This window comes from Salarias fasciatus, chromosome 8 (genome assembly GCF_902148845.1).
Source record: "Salarias fasciatus chromosome 8, fSalaFa1.1, whole genome shotgun sequence".
In the NCBI taxonomy this organism is placed as follows: Eukaryota; Metazoa; Chordata; class Actinopteri; order Blenniiformes; family Blenniidae; genus Salarias; species Salarias fasciatus.
This window is the reverse complement of record NC_043752.1, coordinates 16,836,665-16,848,838: the sequence shown is the minus strand read 5'-3', so window position 1 is coordinate 16,848,838 and position 12,174 is coordinate 16,836,665. Positions and strand designations below refer to the sequence as shown.

Sequence of the window (12,174 nt, the reverse complement as noted above, 5' to 3'; positions counted from 1 at the left end):
GCAATTTTTCAGGTGCTCTTTAATATTTCTCAAATAAAAAAGCTCCTTGAAATGAGCCGGAGTCGGTGTTAGTGCATGCATACGGGCGAATCTTTGGGTTCTATGAGCCCACGGCCGGCGGCCGGCCCTTCCTTTCCTCTACCTGGACGACGACGGCGGCGGCGGCGCCGCGTCGTCCAGCGTTTTGGTTCCGTTCACGCTTGATGAGCTCCCTCCTTCCCATCATGCTCTCTGCTTTCAGAAAAACCGTGAGAGCGACGGGATCGGAGCTTCGTCAAGCGTGCAGAAGACTCTCCACGTGGCTTCGGTTCCGCGTCTTTCGGCTTGCTTCAGTTGGAGGCACTGCTGTTGAAGCAGCTGGAGGTGGAGGGGAGGGGCGGGGCCAGCGGCGTGGCGCCGCCCAGGGCTTTCCGGATGTGGGGCATGAGGAAGGGGTCGCTGGCCAGCTGCTGCACGTCCACTCGGTCCTCCTTGTGGTAAGCCAGGCAACGTCGAATGAAGGCCTGCGGAGGACGAGAAACACGAACTGAGGAAACCTGTTTCCTGCGTGGCGAGTTCGGCGCAAAATACGGCACCTTTGCTTCTGTGGTGACCACAGGTTTGGGGGGAAACTGCACTTCAGTAGCTTTCAGGATGGTGTTCTCCTGTAGGATGTCCTGCTGGGACTGATTGTGACCGAACGGCTTCAAGAACACAACGTTTGGTGCAGTTAATGGTCCGTTTCATTTCATTCTGACGGTCTGTTTTGTGATTGCGGGTGCGCCGTTACCTTGCGTCCGTATAAGCTCTGATAGAAGATGACCCCGACGGACCAGACGTCCACCTTGTTGGATATTTTGGGCGGTTCTTTGCCCACGACGAAGCACTCGGGCGGGAGGTACCTGAGAAAAGAGAGAGCATGAGAGCCTGTCAGACTTTTAAGATGAAAGAAAACACAACAATCGAGGTTGTTACAGTCAGCTTGTCATGTTGGTTACTGCCGGCTGTGAACCGTGCGTGTGTGTGTGTGTGTGTGTGTTTGTCGCACCAGTAGGTCCCGGCTCCCTGCGAGGTCAGCTCCATGCCGTCTGCGGAGCTGTAGCTGTCGTCGTCCATAATCTTGGACAGGCCGAAGTCGGTGATCTTTATCTCCCCGCAGGCGGTGCCGTTAACCAGCAGGATGTTTCCTGAGGACGGAGCACATCCGGAGTTAAGCAGAGCTGTCATCAATATCGACGCGGAGGCGTCCCAGAGGTGGGCGGGGCTACCGGGCTTGAGGTCGTAGTGGATGATGGGCGGCCGGATCTGGTTGAGGTACTTGAGGGCGTTGACCAGCTGCATCACGATGGAGCGGCCCTCCTTCTCCGTCATCAGCTTGTTCTGCTTCAAGTAAAAGTCCAGGTCGTTGCCTTCGCAGTACTCCAACACCGTGCAGAACCTGCGGGAGACGGTTCCGTTCAGTGACCCGAGCGACTCGAGGCGTCTGAGCGACGTTCGGCGAGCGGCACTCACGAGTCTGTGTCGAGCGAGAAATAGTCGTAGAGTTTGACTATTCTGGGATGGTCAAGTTCTTTGTGGATTCTGTACTCTCTACAGGCGTGTCTGAAGAGAGAAAGAACTCAAAGTTAACCATTAAAACACTAAATACTCGCTGTAATATTTAATAAAGTTTAGACTGACTTGTGGTAGTTTTCTTTCTTCTCCTCCCTCCAGTTCTTGTTGAGTTGATGGATCTTGATGGCCACATACCTCTGCTCCGTCAAATCAAAAGCCTGCCAAGGAAAAGTGACCCCAGAGTCTTTTCCATTAACCAGGCAGACGGCGCTCAACGGTTTCAATGGGGCGTCTTCTTACCTTGAAAACTTCACTGAAGCCCCCTCTTCCCAGCAAATGTAATAGAAGGTATCTGTCGTTGAGTGTGGGGTGGTCTTTGAATCTGAGGAGACGATTGAATGAATTAAAAAAAAACCTTGAAAAGACGCAGTGAGGCGAGTGAATGAAGCCAGGTGGGTACGTACTGCGAGTTGTCCTCATTGTGGATCCTCTTCAGCTCTCTGATGTGCAGGTTCCTCACCCGCTCCAGGTGCTCCAGCTCCGACTGGATCTCTGCTTCTTCCTGCACCCCAACACACACACAAACACACACGTGTTTACCTCCCTCAGCCGTTGGTAGACCAGTGCCCTCACAACAAATTCACCAAACGGCACAAAAGCAAAGTGCGCCTGCTGCTTTGGTACCTTTTTTAGATGACCAATTCGAAGTTTGAAAATTTCCTCCTGCTCATGATATTCTGCCAGTGACAACCTGCAGGAAGTAAACAGCAAACAAAACGAGACAAGTGAATAAAAGTCAAAATGTTCCTGCTCAATAGAAATAATAACATTAATACGCGTGACAACAACTGGAATGGGATCTTACGTTTCACTCTCCTGGCCGTTGCTCCTGCTCTTCCGCCTGTTCTGTTCCAGGTTGGGTGGGGGCGTCTGGGCCATGGAGGGGGGCTTCCTCTTCCCAAGCAGCTTCCTCTGCCTTTCAATGTCTTCCCGCTGCGAGTTGATCCGCTCCTGTTGCCTACAACAAGTAGGGGAAAAAAAAGAGCATTTCTTCACAAACCTGGGACGAGCATCAGTACCGAGACAAAAGGAAACAAATGTTGGAGCTGATTTGCTGACTTGATGAGGTTCTGGAAGGCGTATCCGTCCGTCCACTGCTCGGTGAAGGACGCTCCGTGACGAACGGTGGTGAAGTGGCCCAATCGGAGGCGGTCCTGCATGCTCTTGTCCCTGCAAGCCATCTTCTCCTGTTTGGACTATAAAAACCAAAAGAAAAGAGAAAAATGACCCAAAAGCTCAAAACTGCTGCTGACTTCCACCATGAAACCACTCGACCTCTGAATGAGCCAAACAATCAGCAGTGACTGTGGCATCTGAGCTCGCACCAACCTTCTCAATGAGCAGCTTCTTGCTCATGGTCACACATTTGTTCAGCCGTTCCTTGTAGCGCTCCAGCATCTTCTGCTGCTCGTCCACCTGTCGCCTCAAGTCACAGTTGGCCTGTCAAAGGAAACGCCGTCAGGTAATCAGACGTCCCGTCTACACGGAACTGTGAGATTTACGTGATGGGTCACAAGAAGTGGCTCATCTCACCCTCAGCAGGTCATCTATCCTCCCCTCCTTCTTCTCCAGGTCGGAGTTCTTGTCTTTCTCCAGAGCTTTCAGTTTCAGCAGCGTCAGTTCCGACTGCAGACAGACCACACTCTCTTAATCAATCCCCAACAAGCCTCTCCGGGTTTTATGTTCAAACATAATTAGCTGCCTCGAATATAAGACGTAAATTTAGACTGCTGACCTACGATTATACAAATGAAGGAAACGCGTTTTCTGGAATCAGAGGAGGAACGGTGCGGCAGGATATTCCGCCTGACCTTTAATTCAGGCTAGCCGATGTGACTTTCTAAATGGCAGAATGAGGTTCACAGCGAAAGTTTAGTGAAACTCAACAGAGCGTGGTAAAGGTGATACAGTTTGGGGAGCGGAAAAGGGCAAAACCGCTGCTTTCAGATTACAACACCGTCCATGGAGAATGAGTGTAGTTTGTGCAGTGTTGTGGTTGGTTGTGGGGGGGTGTCAGACCGTTACCTGGATGGCTTTGTGTGAGCAGGAGTGTGCGGGGGCCGCTTTAACGGAGCTGCAGGATGAGGAGTCTGTGTGGGCCGAGCTGGTGGACGAAGGACTGCCGTGCTGAAACTGAGATCCAGAGAGACGTCGACGCAAAACACAGAGCAGACAAGATAACGTGAACAGATCAGGGAGGAGGAAATAACAGAAACAACTATTTTGACAAGAAAGTAACATTTTTTTTAGATGTAAAAACAGTGATTAAAATGCTTTTGTGATGAGGACTAATGTTAACATACGATGAATGGAAATAAACATTTAAAGTCACAGACGAGACCAATCAGAACCGGCTTTAGTATCATCTTTTTCCTCTTCCTAAAACAGTTAACGCTAACGTTGCGGTGTCTGTGGCTGGTAAACAAACAGCAGGGAGGCTGAGGAGGATGGCGATGGCTGCTGGTGCTCACCAGAAGGTTAGACAGTGAGTGCTGAGGAGAGGAGCGCACCAGCAGCGGGATGCCCCGGGCCGGACTGGTGCCGGAGCCGCTGCTGCCAGCAAACTGACCGCGGGGCGGTTGGCGGGGGTGTGGGAGACAAGACGGAGAGAGAAGAACAAGAGCGTTTTTTGTTTGGAGAAACGTTTGATGAGAGACGAATCGGCACGAAGAGGGCGACACGTCACACAGCGCAGCCTGGAGTGATTTGGGAGAACGTACACAAGAAGAACCGACGACAAGTCAAGTCAAGTCAGTCTGGACTCACCTCGAAATAGTCGCTGATTTTTTGTCCTCTTCCCTTCCCTGCAAAGGAATATGACAGACATGAGCTGAAACTGCAGAATAATTTCAAAACTCTTGAAATTATGACTTGCGAGTGAAGGAAGTGAAATGTGTGGCAAGTGAACGTGTGGAAAACGAAGAGCTGGACTCACCTTGGCTGTTGTTGTCAAAGGTGTCTGCTTTTCTCTTCCTGCTTCTGTCAGTGGCCCTCTTCTCCGGCGTCTGGGGAGGAAATGATGCAATGAATGACGATCGATTGCATTCTGACACTGATCCTCTTCATATAAATCAGGGAGGAGGAGGAGCTGGGAGACGAGTTCTGACAGATCTGAATTATTTTCATCAAGTTTATTTCACAGAAAACGGTCTCCTGGCAAACATGCTTCCACATTGCAGGCTATCTATAGCACCTCCCTGTGAACATCATTTGCTGTATTTTCCAGTAATGCCATCCTTTCTGTGCTTATGTAAGTCACCGTAATGTAAGTAATATTTAATTTTAATCTGCTTATTTGATATTTAATATTAATTCTATTTATTCTATATGAAGCAATGCTTTATAATTATTTCCCAGTGTGATTAATAAACAGTTTGCATTCTATTCAGATGAACTTTTTTAAAAATAAGTAAAAATGTCAATCAGATCAGTATCAGTTTCAATATTTAATAATGAAGTCTTTGATCCAGTGCACACTTTAAAATATCCATTAACTTCATGATAAAATCCGGTGGCGGATCTTTTCCTGAAAGCTGAAATGCCCTCTATTGCTCATTTTCTCATCGTGCACCTCTTTATTCAACATAATGACGTATTTGTGAACACTGCGGCTAAACGGCACAGGACAGCTTGTGACTTTCATCCTGCTGGTCTTCCTTTATCAACGAACCTCGAGCTCCTTGTCACTGAGCGATCCGGCGCTGCACAGAGACTGGTTCGATGATTCGCTGTTGGCTGAACCCTGAAGTCAGACGGGAGAGGCAGAAAGAGCAGGTGACATGCTTTAACCTGTTTTATGCAAATGTGTACTTCTAAACTTCAAAGACAAGAATTCCAGTTCTGCTAAAATAATAACTACTGATGAAAAAAAAAACAAAATGCTCAGGCTCGCTGCTTCAGTGGGGGCATAATATGCGTCTGGCTGTTAATCTGCGAAGCTTCAGTTCACATCCAGTTGGCAGAATCAGCTGGTGTCATTCATGGCCAGCTGCACCGCCTGATGAGGCTAAGAAGCAACGGCGGGCTTACTGGGGAAGGAGGCTAATGCTTTTAAGGCCCGCTGACTTTCTGCTGCTCAAGGTCAAAAATACAGCAGAGAAATTCACTTTTTTTTTTTTTTTTTAATCCCTCAACATCCCTATGCTGTGTTTTCATTGGCTACATTTACTGTAGTCATCATTCACACACTGGTGCCACAGTGAGCAGGCCGAACAATCCATCTCTGAGCTCGGCATACGCCGGCGCACCAACGGCAGTGATTGCCATTTTCTCAAATGCTCACACACACACACACACACACATAGTAATACCCAGTTCGGCAGCAGGGTTGCAGCAGAGCACGCGAGCCGATGCTGTGGGCTTCAGCTGCGGTGCCATTTCAGTGTCACTGGTCTCCCAGTGAAACAAAGAGCTGCTGGCAGGCTCCCACGTCAGCTTAAACAGAGCCCGTCTTGTTTTACCTTTAGCTCGTGAAAACAGATCATTTCACAGGGGGAAAGCCCTCGACAGGAAGCTCGCTGTCGATCGGGAGGACTTTCAAGCTTTTCTTAAGTGAAAGTAACCAATGTAGGAAAGCTGCGCCCGTGGAATGCACGCCAGAACGAAAACTACAAGCTACTTATTTGCATCTCTAAAAAGATTTCAGTAGCAACTAAAAAAAAAAAAGCAACCATCAATTTAGTTTCTCAAACACATACTGCATCTGCTAAATCAATCTGTAGTTTCAATTAGAGACAGAACGCTTTTAAAACATGCCAACCTTGGCCACACCGACTCCAGTGAAGCGAGCCTCGAGCAGTTCCTGCCTGCGTGGATCCAGGCTAAGAGCCTGGCTATGAAGTCCTTCCATCATGCCTGGAACGAGAGACAACAAACAGTTGAGATGCTTTTAGTGTCAATCATTCTGCCTCATTCACGCAACCAACACGTCAATCTGAAGGTCTGATCAGCAAAAAAGGTCATCAGAGTGACACATCAAACTCCACTTACCTTCAAACAAGCAGAATAAAGTGAAATTCAAAGTGGAATAACACAAGTAATTTCTTATCAGCTCTCCTTTCCATTGGTAAACAACCACAGAAAAGTGAGGAGTAAAAAACAAGCTTGTTGGTGTTTCTCCCAAAACATCTGATTAAAATAACAAGATAAAGTTAAAAAATACCGCTACTACACACAAGGACAATCATGAGTGGAAAACCAACTCTGTATTCAGTCTCTTTTAGCTCTATTTTTGGTTTCCACCAGCTGCTAAAATAAACCCTGGCCCAAGAGTCAAGCTGCATGTGCAATATCATTAGTGGCCATTATGGTGTGTCTACTCAATGCACAACAAAGTGAATATGCATATTGTCATTTAGAAAATCAGTATCTGGATCAGTAAACCAAGTGGGTTAGATCTGATCAAAAAGTAGACAACTGTAATAACAAGATCATTACGAGAGGAAATAAATCTATTCTGGTCTCCAGTTCCTAGAAGGCATTTTGACTTTGTGGGACATATATATAGATGAATTTAACCAAGGATATAACTTTCTGTTGGTGTGACAACTGTCCAGAAAGATCACAAAATTAACCAGGAACACCACAACAATTAAAAAAACAATCACACTGTGACATTTTCAGCACAACCAAACAAATCAACATGTTCTCAAAACGTTACCTGTGGGCAGAAAGAATGTCCAACTATGTGTAAATCTCAGAGCAGTGGGCTGAGTGCGTTTTAGTTTGATGTTAGTTAAATGTCAGAGGGTCTGAATGAATGGAAGTTGGTGAAACAGTCGTCGCGATCCTGTTGACTGACGTGTAGATGAGGAATGCCAAACTTGGCTAGCGCTAACTATGCTAATCAGACCCCTGTTGACACTTGCAAACAGGGAAACGAAACACTGTCATGCAATGTCAACTCATTCCACCTTAATAAACAGTGCCAAACAATGACTTGCAATAACAGCCGGGCTTTTGATGGCTGCTGAATAACAGCTGCGAGGCAGCTTACTAAAACTAGCTAGCGGTAGCATTTAGCTTCACACAAGTCTCACCTGAAGAACCTTCAGCAGTTTGGACTACCGCCGCTCGCAGCCCTAGAGACGTCCTCCGTCCATCCGGCGACAGAAAACCCCTTACCGGCTCCCTCTCCCACGCACGTCGGAGAAAGTTGTCTGAACTGAGTTATCCATTTACAAATAGTTCAAATTCGGGGAAGACATCAGTTTAGCTTAGCCGATGCTAGCTGTGACGGGCGGCGCGGCCGGCTGCGGCTGGTGTCATCCGGACAGCAGGCCGCGATCCTCGGGGTTTCCTCGTCCGTGTCGGTGCCGCTGCACGGGCGCACCGCGAGCTGTCAGCGCTCTGAAGCCTCCTGACAAGTGTTGTCACATTCTGGCTTCACTCGCCCCTTCTTGTGTCATTATCTGGCGATGTAGGCGATGCACCGGGAGGAGTCACCTTGCTACGGTCCATTCTTTAGGCGGTGGGCAAAGATCATCACCCCCAAAGGAAAAGAAAATAAAGGAAAAAATAAAAAAGGCCCCGCGAAGCTCCGGAGAGAGCTTTAAAGGATGCTTCTCTAACAGATAGTGTGAGCTCCTGAAACACAGAGAACACCTGCAGCTGGGACTAATGGAGACTCAGAAAACCCTGAAAACATCAAACATCCAGCATGTCTGCAAAGTTCCCTGTTCACTGCAGACATTTATATCTCACTTTGTTTTGACACGAAACGACAAGATTTACTGACAAAGTTCAACTCAACTTTTCTTTCACAATTAGGGTTAGGGTTATTTACTGGTTGTTTACTGTTTTTTTTCACTAATTCATTTCAAAAGCATACAAAGAAGAGATAAATAAACAAAAGAATATATATATATATATATATATATATATATATATATATATATATATATATATATATATATATATATATATAAACTCAATACTTGGTATCAACAGATAAGGATTGGAACTTGTACTTAACCTTTAAAGAATTGCTATTAGTGCATTCCCACTTTTATAAAGCAAGCCATCTTTGGCTTTAAATGACAATTAAATTGATGTTAAATTATTTACTCACTCCATAAGAACGTCATACGTTAATATAATCACCAACAAATTAATCTCATTAATCTCTCAAAACAAGAGCTGCTGGAGAAAACACACAAATGCACAGGGAAAACATGCAAACAGATGTCCAATTTGAGTTGTCACTTTTTGCATTAGCTGTGTGGAGAAAAACTAGAGTCGCTGGAACAAGCATTTCTGTGAGGCTTTTGATGGAAGTTACAGAAAACGTAGCAGCCATCACTGCTTTTTTCTTAGCTTCAGAAGCTCTTCTGACTGCCAACACTCTCACTTCTCTCTCCAGGGTGTTAAATGTGATTTATGATGTTCATATTGTCTCGGAAACCATCTGAAAACCAGTAATTTAATCAGTAAACCTTTTTTTCTTTTTCTTCATTTAAGGGCAGCAGCATCTTCAGAAGCACATGCTGCTTGTTGACCAGTTCATATTTTGATAGCTCACGACTTCTTTAGAAACACCTGAGTCATTTTACATATTTTCTGCATTTCCAACCTGTTTGTAGAGTTGTTCAATCTCCTGTTGTAAAGTTTTCTTGCGCTGGATAAAGGCCTTTTTCGTCTACCTCTAATATTTTGAAACTTTGATGCTTTTCTTAGACTCTGCAGTTCCTCTGTCAGTTTGGGCAATTTACTCTTTTTTCAATTAATCAAATGGAGATCGTCTCCCCCAAAAAGCTTCATTTTGTGATTTTGACTCCAGGCTCTGAAGTCGTGTGTCAAATTCACGTCTTCATTTGTAAAGGCGGCTCTCTGGGCTCCATCCTGGTGATTGAGTGTGCCGAGGTGCTACCTTTGAAGACTTTTCTCAGGGTTCAGAATTTCTTACTCCGGAATGTGATTATCACCTTTAGGAGTAATAATTTTCACTGGTTCACTCATTGAATCAGAAGAACCAGGCTGTTCCATTTTAGCGCCGAACAATTTGTGCTTTTCTACTGGTGCAGATGATCTCAGCTCAAAACCTTCACTGAGCAAATCCAAATCCACTGATATTTCCTCTTTTCTTATATCAGAGTTTTAGAATTTTGTTTATGTATTTTGACCAATAATATGCTGGGACTATACAGCGTAGAGGCGCATCCCCTGGGTGGCAGATAGGGGTGCCCTCCTTTGGGGGGGTTGCACCTGAATAAAACGGAATAGGGTGCCGTGGACCAACATAGCCTAGGAGAGGGACAACTCTCGAGGACACAGATTCAAAAAAATGCAGTGCACCCCTGGCCCCCATGTGCAAGCAAGTTGTAAGTCATGTTTCTCGTTTCCTTTCCAGAGTTAAACTGACACCGGACAGGCTAGCATTGCTAATATATTGGAAGTAGCAATCTGTTGGACTTGGTGCTGTAATGGCAACTAGCTAATGCTGCTATTCGGCTGGCTAATCATGCGTGCAAGTTAGCTTGTCAACCTGACGAGATCATTATTACAGGTACCATAGAATACATCCAGCAGCTGCTTTCTCTGCCTGTGGTCTGTACAGTCCAGGCATGATTCGGCAGCTTTTTAACTCTTTTACCGCCTTTGGTATGTTCCTGAGAAATGCAAATTTGCAAGCTATAGTTATTTAGCATCTGTGTTAACCTAGTAATCCTGCATCTGAGAAAGCATTGCAATTCATGACGCAATCATCTCATAAACTGACACTTTTCTTCCCTCCATTTTCCAAAATGACTGAGCTCACACACCAGCACGACAGTGTCAATGGAGGCGGAAAGCCGGTCTCCATTTTTCTCTGCTTACATGCAAATGCCAAAAACACAGTTTTTTTAAACCCTCCACTTTTAATGCCGGAGTGGAAGCATTAAATCTTTTCCATTAGCATCCTCAAAACGAATGAACAAATTACAATTGTTTACGTTATATCTGTTCTTTTATTAGATAGTTATGTGGACCAACCAAGACACATTGTATAAATACATTTATCATTTAGATCACAGTTTCTCTTGTTTATTATTGTATATGTTCATTATTGTACTTAATATTTTTGTGACCAAATTTTGCATTCTGATGCACAAATGCATTGGGTGTAGAAAACATATCTATGAGTATAATAAATAAAATGCTGAGTATTTAATAAAGGTAGTGATTTACATAGTAATGAAAATATTTGTATATTTATGTTTTCAGAGGAGACATCCATCAAAGCTGAAGGCCTTTGGTGACTGTATGGTACCACAGAAACGAACACTGGAGCCTCCAGAAATGCTCCCCAAACAACCTAAACTGGATGACCTGATGGCAGGCAGAGACAGACGTGGGCCACAGGCAAAAGTGGACAAACTTCAAGCTTCATTTGTGTTGGGCTCCATCCATCTTCAGTGGTACAGCAAGTATATATTCAGACAGTTCTAGTATATAATTGAAATTCCTTCACTGTCTTTAAATAAAACTGTTTAATTAATATATACGTATGCATGCCCTTGTTTCCTTTTTGCACAACACAATAGAGGCAGAAAACACCTGTTGTTAAAAAGTAACTTTTTACTTTCACTGAAGTACATTTTGAATCATTTACTTTTACTTGAGTAGATTTTTTGACTGGTAACTTTACTTAAAGGTGCATTAAGGAGTTTGCACGTTTCATGCGAAACAGCGGCCCCTGCAGGCCTTGGACATAACTGCAGCTTAGTGAAACACTCGTGCCTGTGGCTTGCGTCCATGTATGTGCACGGAAGAGGGGAACCCCTTCCTCGCTCTTTAAGTAGCGCTCAAGTAAAATGTAAGTTTCTTTTGCCTGGTGGGGTCTGTGCTGGAGCTGTGGCAGTGCTAGAAGCCAGTCTTTTCTTACTTTCTGGAAGATCCATCCTCAATACTGCTCAGTTGTTGCTCGCTAAGCATCTGGCGGAGTAATGGCGGACAAAACGAAACCTAAGGAAATAAGGCCAACAGGAGCATGCATTATGTCACATCCTCTCAAATTCTCCTCAAAAAAATTCTGGTGCCGGACCGGCACTGCAACTTTCAGGTGACAATTTAGCGCTGTAGGTGGTACTTGCAATGAATATGTCAGGGCACATTCTACACATCATTGAATATTTGTAACATATTTATGGTAGAAAATAAGTATTTTTAAAGTTGAAAAACTCCTTAATGCACCTTTAAGAAAATCACATCAGAGTAACAGTACTTGTACTTGAGTATAATATTTTTGTACTCTTTCCACCTCTGGTAAACAGTCTGTCTAGGTCCTAGACTCCTGGCCTGGCCCCTCTGTCAAATTTTAGAACCCAATGTGGCCCGTGAGACAAAAAGTTTGCCCACCCCTGGTCTAGGAGAAGGACATCTCCGACTACAAACCCCAGCATGTCGGTATGCTGTGAGGTGGCAACCCCACCAACTGGCTATCCTGCGGAGGGCCAACAACCCACCCAGGAGAAACCCCATTTGTAACTGACCAGAGAAAGAAGCTGGACTGACTCACACGGTAACGGACCCCAGTCTACCCCTGAACAACGAGTACGGTTTGACCTTGGTCGCAGGGTCACATGGAATGTCCAGACCCTCCTT

At 45.3% G+C, this 12,174-nt stretch overlaps 1 protein-coding gene across 1 annotated transcript; it reads right to left on the bottom strand.

Moving 5' to 3' along the window:
* Window positions 1–36: 36 nt before the first annotated feature.
* LOC115393030 (serine/threonine-protein kinase tousled-like 2) lies at window positions 37–8,142 on the bottom strand. Its single transcript, XM_030097787.1, has 21 exons — window positions 7,632–8,142; window positions 6,353–6,447; window positions 5,264–5,335; window positions 4,529–4,598; window positions 4,360–4,397; window positions 4,065–4,157; window positions 3,619–3,726; window positions 3,127–3,219; window positions 2,923–3,033; window positions 2,653–2,789; window positions 2,399–2,551; window positions 2,218–2,284; window positions 1,998–2,095; window positions 1,834–1,915; window positions 1,660–1,751; window positions 1,492–1,581; window positions 1,248–1,417; window positions 1,028–1,166; window positions 770–881; window positions 576–683; window positions 37–503 (listed from the first exon to the last, which is right to left on the bottom strand). The coding sequence occupies exons 2-21, from the start codon at window positions 6,443–6,445 to the stop codon at window positions 330–332; spliced, it is 2,100 nt and encodes a 699-aa protein (XP_029953647.1). The 5' UTR covers window positions 6,446–6,447; window positions 7,632–8,142; the 3' UTR covers window positions 37–329.
* Between the last annotated feature and the right edge of the window lie 4,032 nt (window positions 8,143–12,174).

Bases quoted from the DNA above. Each gene is read 5' to 3' on its own strand.
- LOC115393030 (XM_030097787.1), bottom strand. From the start codon at position 6,445: ATGATGGAAGGACTTCATAGCCAGGCTCTTAGCCTGGATCCACGCAGG. The intron at 2,790-2,922 runs GTTGGTGCGAGC...TGGTTTTTATAG, and splicing joins AGAAGCTGCTCATTGAGAAG to TCCAAACAGGAGAAGATGGC. The intron at 1,418-1,491 runs GTGAGTGCCGCT...CGTCTCCCGCAG, and splicing joins TTCTCGCTCGACACAGACTC to GTTCTGCACGGTGTTGGAGT.